Source organism: Euprymna scolopes, chromosome 4 (genome assembly GCF_053919585.1).
Source record: "Euprymna scolopes isolate OS-2025 chromosome 4, ASM5391958v1, whole genome shotgun sequence".
In the NCBI taxonomy this organism is placed as follows: Eukaryota; Metazoa; Mollusca; class Cephalopoda; order Sepiida; family Sepiolidae; genus Euprymna; species Euprymna scolopes.
The window spans coordinates 69,566,512-69,580,088 of record NC_136485.1 but is presented as its reverse complement, the minus strand read 5'-3'; the positions used below and the strand labels follow the sequence as shown (position 1 = coordinate 69,580,088).

Here is a 13,577-nt window from a genome sequence, read left to right as displayed (position 1 = left end):
TAGAAGGTAAACTACGCTGGCTGAGTTAGGTCATAAAAAAAAAAACTTGATCAATTTACGTATTTTTCGAATATGAGATCTTTATTTTGTGACGAGTACATACTCCATAAAAAAATTTTGTGTATTTATGTTTTTGTTATTTTTAATAAATGTAATTCTACATAAGCACCACTGGAGACACGCTATTTTTCAGCGGTCTGAGAAAATGTACGTTCCGGAGGCTAAAAATACGAAGCTAGTTAAAGAGTTTCAGTTCACTTTTAATAGAATAATGTATACTTGTTTTGGTATTTGTCCAAGTAATAATATTTTTTATCTATAATTATTATTTACACAGTTAAAAAGACAAAATATATTTATCATATGACTTTTTTTCTTGAATGAGATCATATACGTTTAGGCGGATTGAAAAAGAACGCTAGTAAAATCTAACCGCGTTTCAATTCAAAGTAATAACGCAGTGAATGTCCATCTGCGTTCTGATTAGCTGGGTGTTATTTTGTTGGCGGCCATATTGGGAGGAGGGGAAAAGAAGAGAAAAAAAGAAACAGTCTTACTTAGACACAAAGTGTCTAATACCTCTATTAAAAAAAAAAACATTCTCTTCTTGCTCGTTCTCTTCCCTTCTCAAACATATATTGTACGGTCTGGATAACGGGATATGTCGTCGGAATCGGGAGTGACAGCTGTGTCATCTGCCGTGATGTCTCGGGTGGACACTAGTGTCCGGGAAGAGGCCGGAGGTGGCCCAAAACCAACGCAGGTAGGTGAAGAAGACGAATAATCACCATGATGGACGGTTTCCCCTCTCTCTCACTCACAGTAAAAAATAATAATAAAAAAAATAATAAAAAGCATGAATACCACCGACTAACAAAATCTTATGTTGTCAAGCACACATGTAGACTACAGATATATTTATATAGACTTTTAAAATAAAAATAGCTATTTTTAATATTAATTTAAAGTTGAAATCCCGAATTAACGGTTTTCCTACGATGTTTACATAATTTTTTTTTCCACCCCTAATTTCTTGATTAGATCGTTTTTGTTAAAGAAAAACACTTCCTCCAATCTGACACAACTAAAAAAAAAAACATGATCAAACACGGTATTCATGATCGAATTTTAGCAAAGGTTAAAACGTTTGGTGCTTGTACAGATCAACCCCCATGGCTGTCAATATTGGTTCGGTAAAAATAAATAAGTTACGGGGGAAAATAAGCGACCATACAAAATTAAACCCTAGTTCATGTAACGAAACAAAAAAAAGAAGAAAAAAAAAAAACGCTCTGCATTTTATTTCTAACGAAAAAAAACAACAAAAAAACAACCTGTCCGCGTAAAACGCAACAATTTTTTACAAAACAAATGTCCGCGTGACTTAGTCTTTTTATTTTATTTTTTTTAATAAGACTAAACCGCAATAATTGAAGCGGAAAGCTCCCAAATGCTATCTAATCGACATTTTTTTTTTTCGCAGCAGTGATAATTAAAATAAATAAAAATTGCAACGTAAATAAACCTTTATTTTATTTTTTTGTGTCCGTATGATAACTTAAATTTAATTTTGTATGGTCACCTTTTGGTTGTTGTAACTCATTGAAATTCACTGAGCCAATATGGGCAGCCATTGGGTCTAATCTATATAAGCACAAAACGTTTATTTTTTTTTTTTAATTAACATAATTTTAATGACTTTACAAATCTGTACATTTTTTTTTAATTAATTATTCTGGTAGTCTAAGTATCTCTTATTAAAAATAATAAAAACGCTTAATCAATCTAACCCCCTTAAAATCAACTTGGTAACTGAAAATGTTTTCCATTTATTTATTTTAGTAAAGTTAAATTTGAATATTATCCCCATCCACTATTTCTTGTGTCAAAATATTTGTATCCTCGGCTTTTTCTGACGTCACTAATTCAAATAAACATAACCACTTCAAGATATGAATTTTGGGTAAAATGTTACTCTTTACCCCCACATTGTCAACGGAATATGTGCGATTATATGTTGAACCTGGAAAATTAATTTTAAAGTTAAAAACAATTTTAGATTTCAGAATGAAAGTTTAAGCGTTAAATGATCGTTTATTTATTCATTTTTGTTTTTCCACCATAGAACTGGGTGATAAATATCGCTCCCTTGTCGAGAAGTGGGTGATCATTTTACGTTAAGTAATGGTTCGGTTCAATGCTCCCTTCCTATTTTTAAGAATGAATTTCTAAATAATAACGTTATTTCAGCACGGCCCTTAAACTACACAAGTACTTTTTTTTTCTTATTGTGGTGACATAATAGTTAAAAAAAAAAAAAATAAATGAATAAAAAATAGAATCTAATTTTTATTTTTCTGTTTGTAGCATAAGGCTAAACGATAAAAAAAAAAAAAAATACTGAATTTTTACAGGTGTTCGATACAGGAAAATAAACTAACCAATAAATGTGTTCTTTGAGCCTTTTATTGTCCCCCCCCCTTAATCCTAATTTGTAATTACTGTAAAAATGTAAATTTAATAAAAATGTAATTATCTAATAAATGTTAGTCTAAAAAAAAAAAAAAAAAAAAAAAGACTAGAAATGAAAATCCGATTGTCTAGTTATTTAATTCCTCATTTAAAACCTGCTTGTGCTGGTAATCTCATTTTTTTTTTACCTACACTTGAGTATTATAAATCAGCTGCAACTGTAAGGCGTTGCCCGGGAGTCATTATTTTCGTTTTTTTTTTATTTTTTATTTCTTTAGCTTCATATAAAAAAGCTTGGAAATAAAGAGGAAATTTGTAGATTAAACTCAATTGAATCGCACTATCACCAAAATGAGATTTTACTTTTTTAGGCGATTACGTGTACCTGAAAAACAACTAAATTTTGGAATTTTGTGTGGTGGGTCAATTTCGTTTAATGTAAAATGAATTCTAACTTTTTGAAGCAGGTAATTTTTTTTTTTTTTTTTTTTTACCATTAACCTGAGTGACAAATTCGTAAAACCATGAATAAAAAAATATATATATATATAGCTCCACCACCACCCAATAAAATGCACAATTTATCTTCAGAAAATAGAAAGTTGGTTAATTGCCCTAAAACGCTAGAATAGCTCAGAAATAAGAGATCATTTTACGTTAAATTTATATGCAAAAACTACTGATTCCTAAACTCGAAAATAACGCTTTTGTTTTCTTTTTGCCAAATTTTTCAGAGTGTTCGCACGTAATTGTCTTAAAAATAAATGTTTTTGTTTTTTTCTTTTTTACGTAGTGAGTGAGCGGAATGTGTAATTTATAATACCAAAATAAATAAAAGGTGACGGTTTATTAGGCGCATTATTGTTGAAATTGGCATTATGTTTGAGTTAACCATATCAATACATATTTTTGAAAATAACATATCAAGTGGTTATTTATTATATTTTAATTTTAAACAATCACCCAGTAAACATCTTATCGGATTTTATTTTCAAAATCTAATCAAAATAATTCCGTATGTAATTGAGTTTTGCCAACAACAACATAAAACGACCTTCAGAAATGAAAATTTATGCAATTTTCGCTCCGTTTAAGTTATTGCTCTCTTTCGGGACATGAATTCTCAAAAATGTTAGGTATAATCTTTTTAAAGTCTACGCAATGTTTATCTTTTATTTCGTGTCTATGCAACAATGGATGACAAATAAAAGCGGGAAGGGGGGGGGTCTCCTTTTTAATGATTTCCATTTCGTGTCTGAATCACGTGCACGACGACGGACGGACGTATTCTTTTCGGTTTAATGGAAAACTCCAAACAATATTTCACCTAGAAATGGTGACGACGTGGGATTTCATTTATCAAACTCGTCTTTATCAGTATAAATAACTGGCGTTATCCGGGTGTCTTTTTAGTACTTCCACAGTTTATGGACGGTGTTATTTTTTTAGATCGGATTTTCAAGTTATATTCGAAATTTACGGTAATATTTTGTTACATTAAAATGCTAGGTGAAAGTACAAAATAGTTAACAGAGCCCCCCCCCCCTCTTCCCCGTCCTCGTATTAAGAATACGTATGCTGAATACGGATCGTGCTGAAATAGCAGTGTGGGACTGTGGGGCCGTGGGGGCGTTTTGTAATTCTGTACTTTCTAACAATTTAAAGAAAAAAAGGGTAAATTTTTACGACGTGCCCCAGCGTATTATAAACACTCCAACCTCCCCATATTAAGAACTGGTTTCGGAATAACCCCCCCCCCCACCTCGAAAGTCGTTTTTAACATGGGGAGGTTGGGAAGGTGTTTATTCTGAAAACCGTTCTTAACATGGGGTAGTTGGGTGTTTATGCTACGTTGGGGCAGGTCGTAAAAAGATACCGTAAAAATTGAATTCAACTTGAAAATACTAAGATAAATAGTATAGTCTGTATTCTGCATAAGTTTTCAGCAAACTGCAGAAGTGCCATATATTTTAATGATTTTAAGTTTACATTTTGAAGCAAAGTTCGAAGAGTTACAAAGTATTTCGTTCGGTCAATGTGCACTGGTTGTCCAACCTGCAAAGGGTGTTTATTTCGATAGCCGTTCTTAACATGGAGGTTGGGAGGTGTTTATACTGAAAGGCATTTTCTTTTCAACCTCCCCATGTTAAGAACAGCTTTCGGAATAAACACCCTTTGCAGGTTGGACAACCATTGCTGTGCTGCACTGCTGCACATTGACCTTTTTGTTCTATTTTTGCTTTTTAACTATTAACAAAACGATTACAAATGTCTGTTTATGAAGAAATGGAAATGCATTGCGATGAATTTATTTGAAAGATCGTTTTAGTTCTTTGGCAACGCGAGAAGTGGTCACAATATTTTGTAATATGGATAAAATTATCTGATCGTATGTGAAAATATGAAAAAAAAAGATTTGTCAAATTAAAATCATTAATTAAAAAAGAAATATAATAAATTCAACTTTCAAAATACTATTTAAAAATAATTTGGTTTAGTAAACAATTCCAATACCATTCATATTATTTGGAACGACCAAAACCAAGTTTTTTTTACTTAAAATCAATTAAAATCCATAATTCTTGAGCAACCTTTTTTTTTCCAGAAAGCTAAAAGCCTGAATTTTATGAAAAGCAGAATAATATAAAACTTTTTCTGATATTTTTAATAGAATTTTAAATTTAAAATTTTTCCAAAATCACACCATTCACCGTCATTTTTGTCTCGATCGATAAAACGTTAAAATATTTTAACCAATTTTTTTTTTTTTTTTTTTTTCTAAAATAAGATTTAGGATTATTTGTTATAAGAATATGCAAAATATTTTAATATAAGTTGAATTTCAAATAATTCCAACTTTTTATATCACTATAGATTTGCGTAGCAAAATTTAAAAAATTTAATGAGTTTAAAATTAAGTATGGAGGTCTGTAGGGGACTAAATTATATGTAGCTATGTATTTTTAAAGTTTGATTTGACGATTAAGTGAAGGGTTTAATTCTTTTTTCATAAGCAATATTGTTGCCTACGTAACCCCAAAGTTAAGCAATGATGCATGCGGCTGGCCAGTACTAGATGGGTGACCATTTTGGGAATGCTAGTTGTCGTATGTCTTGAAAACAACTGCATCTAGTATCACTGTTAGGTTACTATCGGTGAATAAACAAGAAATTGCTGAAAGAAATTATCGCATTTTTAGCAAAATGCGCAATTATTTATTTGTTTCTTTTCTTTTTTTGGTATCGATTCTTCAAAGCATTTCCTATTTAATCATATATTAGCAATATTGGGCCCACTAAAAGAAAATTATTAAAGAAAAAATTGATAAATAACTGCACTTTTTGCTAAAAATATGATTTCTTTTGGCAATTTGTTACATGATATTGCCTCACCTATGGTAGACCATAAGGCCTACACACAGATGTTTGTATTTACACACAGTTATCTCCTCCTTTTCCTTTTTGCTGTGACTTTCACTTAGTTTAAAGTGTGGAGGACTTGCATCTACCACACTCTCATCCAGAAACACTTGGTCCTGATGGCAAGACAGTCAAGATGACCAAATGTGATATTAGATACAGGAGTTGTCTCCAACACATACAGCGCCTAGCATTCCCAAAATGGTCACCTATCTGGTACTGGCCAGCCTCATTATTGCTTAACTTTGGGGGTTATGTAGGCAACGGAGGCAACATATTGTTTATGAAAAAAGAATTAAACCCTTATCAAGTTAATTTTTCACTTAATTGTCAAAACAAACGTTAAAAATATATGAGAATTTACAGGACTAAATGAGCTTATTGTTTTTTTTAAAGCTATCATAGTTTCTTCCAAACTACCATCAAATTTAAGATTTTCTAATTTCACCACTCAAAATTTATAGTGAGATAAAAGTTACTATTTTTGCATATTCTTATAGCAAATAATCCTAAATCTTATTTTAGACCAAAAAAATTAATTGGTTCAAAAACCTTTTAAAGATATTCAAATGTTTTATCCATTGAGACAAAAATGTGGTGGTGAATGTTTTTTTTTTTTTTTTTAAGATTTAAAAATTTAAAGTTCTGTTTAAAAAAGCAGAAAGTTTTATATTCTGCTTTTCATATGATAAAATTCAGGCTTTTATCTTTCTGGGGGAAAAAAAAAGTTGCTCAAGAATAATGGATTTTAATAGATTTTATTCGTTTAACCCCCCCCCCTTTTTTTTTCGTGTTTATATATATATATATATATATATATATATATAAACTGCATCTTTGTGGTTTGTGAATATTGTCGGATGGAGGAGTTAGAGAAAAATAATTAAAACTATAATCATGTTTAGATTTTGAAAAATTCAATTTAGTTTTGCCTTATTTTATTTCTTTTAAAAGTTAAAAGAAAAGTATTTATCCAGTTTAAATTTTAACATCCATTTACTGCCAAAAATATGCTTTTATGTATTTTCTGAGGAAATTAAAACAGGAAAATAAATTAACAAAAATGAAAGTAATGACTGATTACATTAGTTTCCCCTCTTTATTAAGCCGTAGTAATAACTGTTAGCAATAGACAGAGGCTACCTAGCTAAAAAGGTGACAATGATACATGTTCATTCATACAGTTCCGGGCCAGCATGTTTAGAAATGCAGAACACAATGCAAAAGGAGATCGCTATGCATCCCTGAGTAAACACCTGTGTGATTATGTAGAGCGTCTAATGTGAATGTATATTGTCGCAGGTTTGGTCTGTTTAGCTGCAGTGCAGGATAGTATTTAAGTATTACATTGGAGCAAGAACCATGAAATAATCTGTCAGCAACAGATGCAACTATCACATTCCGGTAAGTAGACAGCAGATCTAATCCAAGTAGATCATATGCTCCAGTAGGGTAGGTCGATTTTGGAACCCCGGCGAGGCAATGGTGATGATAGTTGAGGTTTGACATAGAAAAGAGTTACATGAAATATTTTTTTTCAAAATCATTATCTTTGCTTGAGGAAATGACTTTAAAAGTTGAAAAATTGAAGCTATTAAAAGTTTTTCGGTGAATTGGCCAGAACGTCTCGTCATCAAAATAAACCGTACTGTTACAAAAATGGAATTTTAAACTACATTTTTAAATAAAATGAGTGAGGATAACGAATTAATAAAATAAATATTAACTGTAAAGGCAAAGTTATGTTTTTTTTAAATAATAGCGACCAAAGTTTTCTTTTTCATTTCAGGAACTTTTTTGAGGTGGGAACATTTTAGATTTACGCTTGTTATTGATATTGAAAATTAACGTTTGTTATTTAATTTAAAAACCTGACAATTTAGGCTTAATTATTTCAAAAGGAAAAACAAAAGACTTGTTTAAAATATATATTATTATATTTCAAGTATCTGCAGGGAATTTAAACATTCGTTTTATCTTTTGTTTTATTTGTTTTTCTATTAGGTTAGTTAAAAAATAATGGTGTTTTTTAATGTTCAAATGAACGTCAACAAATGACATTATTTTTTAACCAACCTAATATTTCACATCAAATTCTATTTGAAATTTTTATTAAAATATGGTAATACTCCAGTTTTATATTTAAAAATAAATAGTCCATACAATTTTATTCTACACATTCTTTACAGAACATGACCACGTAAATTTTCAAGTTTTTCTACTTAATAGAAAATACTTTGCAGAAAAATAGTATCAAATTTTTATTTCTTTTATTTTCAGAGAGTAATTGTTTTTAAGCAGTATTTTTCTTCTAAAATTATAGTTTTAAAATCAGATAACACACAAAAATTAATACAAGTAAATAAGGAAATTGCTTTAAAGATTTTCCTTATTTGTGCATCTATGTTATTGTGCTAAAATAACTTTATTATTTAGAAAACCATTCTTAACATGGGGAAGATAGGTTGTGTTGTAACTATTCTGTACTTTCACCTAAAAATTTAATAAACAGAAATTTCATAAAAATTAAATTTAACTTGAAAATACTATTAAAAATAGCATGGTAACAGATGCAAAAGCACTGGTTTTTCAAACTCTAAACACTCGTTTAAAATGGCACAGCTACAGCAAGAATGGATCTCTTTATGAGTAAATTCATATTATCAAAGGAGGAGCTAAAATCTGCTAAAAATGTCTAAACTAAACACTACTATGCCTCTGATTTGGTTTTGTCCTCACTCTTCAATACATCTAATGTAACTCTACAAAGTTTTTCATTATTTCTTATAACTAGCGCTTATTTTTTTACATATGTAACTGGAAGATAGCCTAAAACAGTTTCCTTCAGTTATAATCCATTTATTTATTTTACTTTTCAGATTAAAATGTCAGTAAAAGCACAACGTTCAGTTTTATTCCGTGGTTCACAAAATTTGCTGGTCCACCTTATCGTTTGGATGAAATAGCACCTCCAACTTCACGACAAGTCATCCAGTTTAGTTATTTCCTCGAAAACAGTTATCCCCACTTAAAAAATAGTGAGATTTCTATGTTAATTGCTAAGGAATTAGTATTTGGCAAGTAGTTAATCCACAAATTACCCTTGTTAGGGGAACGTTATATAGGACAGAATGTCAATATATTTTGCTATAAGGGGGCCAAACATTGACAGGAAATCTCTTGCAGCAACCAAAGTGAAAAAAAATGAAGGAACTGCAAGACAGATTGTTTGATATGTTTTCTTGTAGCTGTAAACTTCCTGACTTGAGATGTGATGAATTTGTAGTAAAGTGCAAGACAGGAAATTGTCAAAAAGGCACATTGTCTGCACTTGTCCTGCTAACAAGGAGGTGAAATTCAGGTTCCACTAGAACTGCCATTTAGAGCAATTTTTAAATTAATTGATGGAACAAAAAAAAGTCTAACAACATTTACTGGTCCTTTGGGGAAAATTTGTATCAATAATTATCAAGATTTGCCTCAAGTAGAATTCTAAAAAAATAATGTCCCTCCTGATCATCATTATCTGACAGCAGAAGAAACAAATGATTTAAGTGTGAAGACCAGAGACTACTTTTTGAGAATATGCTGTTATTTCTCGAAGTTAAACTAAGATATGCAGCTTAGAAAATTGGGTCCTTGAATCAAGCAAGATGGCTAACATAAGCCACAAGGTGTTTGTGTTTATGGACCAGAGGTGTCTATCCTCAAACACTGATGAGACATTCTGGTCAAATTTATCATCCAAGTGTATGCAGTTAGTTGGTTTGAGATCAAAATCGACAATTTTTTTAACCAACAGTATATTTTAATATGATTCAGAGAACAAAACAGTTAACTGAAATCCAAATTAATTTTAAACAGTTTAAAATATAGGACTTTTGCACTACTTCCGGAAAATATAATATCGATGATAAACTCAGATGAATTGGATGTGAGAGAAGAGGGCATTCAAAGAATTTCGTCCATTGGGTAAATAAATATTTATCCATTAAATTTTATTAGTTTTCTCAATTTACCCAAACAATAGTCAGTTTTATTCATATTTCATCACAAAAATATAAAAAAATAAGTGTTTTCAAATAATTTTTTGTGTTGTTTTTTCCAGAAATGGTGAACAACTCAAAAAAAAAAAAAAAAGACTGAAAAAGATTACTGCTATAAATTTTGCAACCAAACACTGATTTTTTTTTTTTAAAGTTGTATATGGGCAGGAAGCAAGATATAGATACATTATTATAAATAAAGTCATCATGCCAGCAAATTAGACCTTCATTTTTCTTGAAAAGAAATTATACAGAATAATTTAGTTCTATTATAACAGTTTATATTATTGGGTTTAATAAAAAAAAATTAAAATACATGGTTCTGTAATTTGTATCAAGTTACAGAATTACAGTATTGTGTAATACATCTCCACATATCTTTTTAGATTGTGAAATTTAAAAGACTTAGTTGCTAATTAGCTTTTTTTACAATTTTTGTTTAATCAATGCAGTAAAAGTTGATATCTTGCTAGTTGTGATTCATAATTAAAATTATAATTCATGTATTTATTTTTCTTTCAATGTATTTCATATAAATATATCAATTTTAATTGGATTTTTTATAAAAATAGTGAAATTTCAAAGTCAGTGTTGTGTAAGATGCTATGAAAATGAAGGATTTCTCAGCATTTTTCTACACAATTTTTAAAATTAAATGCTCAATTTTCTGTTCAAGATAGGAATCTAATTTTTGGTATATGTTCTTATCACATCAAATCCCAACTATCATCACCAGTGCCATGTTGATTTTCTGAAAAACGTTGCAAATCAACCTGCCTTAATGCTCCAGAAGGAATAGTCACGGCAAGGGATATATATCTGATACCACAATGCTGTAGATGCTCAAAAGAATCGGAACACCCTGCCAATTCTGGCGAACACTAGGGTCCCATATTCCAAGTGGGGATGAATTATTGACTTGTAAAGCCTAGTTAACAAATGCCATTCATGAGTAATTTTGTAGCTTAGGATACGCAACATGTAAAGCTCCCTATTAACCCTGTTCAATACATAAGACAAGTGGTCGTCAAACCTGAGATTTTCTAGATATTATTACTCCCATATAGTTATGACATTTCAAAAATGGCACAAATGTGTCTGGAAATATCACATCTTGTGCGTTTTTCTCACCTACACAGTACTTTGATAAATACATATTGATTTTTTTTTACTCAAATATTTATTGGAATAAAAAATGAGGAATTTTTTTTTTTTGTGTGTGTGTTTTTAATCATATTAGAAAAAATTTAAACATGACAATATTTTTTATTTGTTTTCTCGGTTCTTAATTCAACCTAATTAAAAAAATATATATACAGAAATATCTTTACGCAACGAAGATGTCATATTCCAAAAATAAATAGTAGTTTTATTTTTAATTAATAAAATCAAATTTTATGAGTAAGCAGAAAGCGTCACCATCTTGAAAAAAAAAAACAGGCAGATAAGTCCACAATAATTTAAACTTGCAAGATCAGCTTTGTAATGCTACTGATTTTGTATTAATCAGTTTAAATCTACTTGGTTAATTTACATGATTTTTTGGAATATGATATTTTCTTCCGTGGCAGGTACATACACCATAAAGATTTTCCTGTAGTTCTTTTTTTCTTATTAGGTTGAACTCTAAATAAGAACTGTTTTCTTGAAGCACTCTACCATGGCAGTGCCGGGTAATTCCATTTTTTTTTTTTTTTTTAATAAAATTTGTCCATTAACAAGTACATATATAATATTCTCTTCAAAATCCGCTGTTTCTTTTTGTTGAAAGTTCTCACAGATGCATGGAAATACTCTCTTCTTGATGTCAACATAATCATAAATATACTCAACAACGTCGATCATGATATAATACCACTTTTACTTTAAATTTATTTACCTACCATAATATTCTCATTGCTTTTTTTTCTTTATCATTCATTTCAATTGGAGCAAAGTAAGGATCTGAGTGTTGGTGGTAAAAAAAAGAAAAGCTTGGTTTTAGAAGTATTAAAATCAACCAGCTAATTTTTCCCTTTTTGAATCATATGTTTCAAGTTGGAAGAGAAATCTAAAAGCTTATGATCATCAACGCTCTTCAAAGTGTTGTCATTAATGGTTACCATTTGTATAAATGCTAACAAATGATCTTAGAATGTGATTTGGGATATCATTGAAGTTCAGAAAGAGGTTTGGGCTAAGAATGGATCCTTGGGAAACTGCAGCTTTGATATTATATGCATTAAGATTACTGCCCATCAATAACTTTTATAAATCTATCAAAGAGAAAGGATTTAATAGTTCAGAAGAAATTTCCAGATATTCCATAACTAGCTAGCTTGTGAAATAAATCTGTAAAACTCTATCAAAGGCTTTTTATATATTCAGAGCTACTGCTGTAGAAATAAAGCTGATCAATAAATTCACTGATTATGTGTGATATTACAGTCAGCACATCAGCTGTTCTTCCAGGATGAAATCCATATTGCTTTTGAATTTCATCTTGTATAAAAAATAAAACTGGTAATTCTCTACAAAATAACACAAGCACCTCAGTTTCTTTCAGTAATTCTTTCTTAAACTCTATATATCAGTAGTGTCCCATTGATGGTAGTGTAACTCTTCATATTCATCCATGTCATGACCATTAAGCTTATGAAATTTCTTCAAATTAACAATTTTCCCAACAGTGCATCATGTATTTTTACTATTGGCATCACAGTTTTGTTTTTAAGATATTTGTATGTGATATCCTAATCAATAGCATCATGTTTTTCCTTAAATTAGCTGTACATTTTTTAGATTATAGAGAACGAATGATTTTTGCTTCTAGACTGTTACAGATACTGACATGATCCTTCTTGCTAAGCATTTGGCAAGTGATCTCATTAGCTTTATAAAAGTTTAAAAGATCAATCATTTCTTGGAGAATAGTTTTTATCTTTTCGCAAGATTAGCCATTATGCCAACATTCTCTTTGAATTTTTGAGCAATTTATACCATGACATCGTTCAGACTGGATTTTTTTTTCGATTACTGCTCTCCTTGTGACTTATTTTCACATTTTGGTAGATTGTAACCTCCAACCTGCTTCAGGTGTATCTTGTCAAACTTAGAAATTTGCACAGAATTTCAAATGGAACCCTTTATTTAATCCACAGGGGTAGCATCATGGTCACTGAGATATAGATTTACTCTTGGTGTGTTACATAAATCTGGCTTGTAATCATCTAGGCTATATAAAATGAACAGTTATTTCATTTAAAAAGACTACGAGACACTTTTCTTTATAATAAAGACTTTGTTTATTTTTATATACACTTCAACAAATGATGGCGGTGGAGTTTAGTGGCAGAAGGTGGATCGCAGAATTCTGTATCTCGCTTCTGTCTGTCTGTCTCACTGTCTTTCTCTCTCTCCTCTTTTTATTGGTATCACTTTGACCTATTAACCTTTTTCTCGCCAGCTTGTTTATTGCACTTTTGCTAGTTTTGGTCTGACCCATGATCGATTGACATCATGGGTCTAGGTCGTTCAAAATCCCGGGATTTCCCATCGTTTCTCTTTTTGTTTGCCTGGATATAGCTTAGGTCACCTTTCCTGAAACTGACTCATTGTTTCTTCGATTGCCCAGAATGCCCATTGTTTCCTTCCTTCCTG

At 30.4% G+C, this 13,577-nt stretch overlaps 1 protein-coding gene across 1 annotated transcript in view; it reads left to right on the top strand.

Moving 5' to 3' along the window:
- Window positions 1-446: 446 nt before the first annotated feature.
- Window positions 447-13,577, top strand: part of LOC145268282 (cAMP-regulated phosphoprotein 19-like) — a 56,677-nt gene continuing 43,546 nt past the window's right edge. The window contains exon 1 of the mRNA XM_080123690.1: window positions 447-763. Coding sequence (XP_079979816.1) covers window positions 662-763 — 102 coding nt within the window. The 5' untranslated portion in view covers window positions 447-661. The remainder of the gene's footprint in view (window positions 764-13,577) is intronic.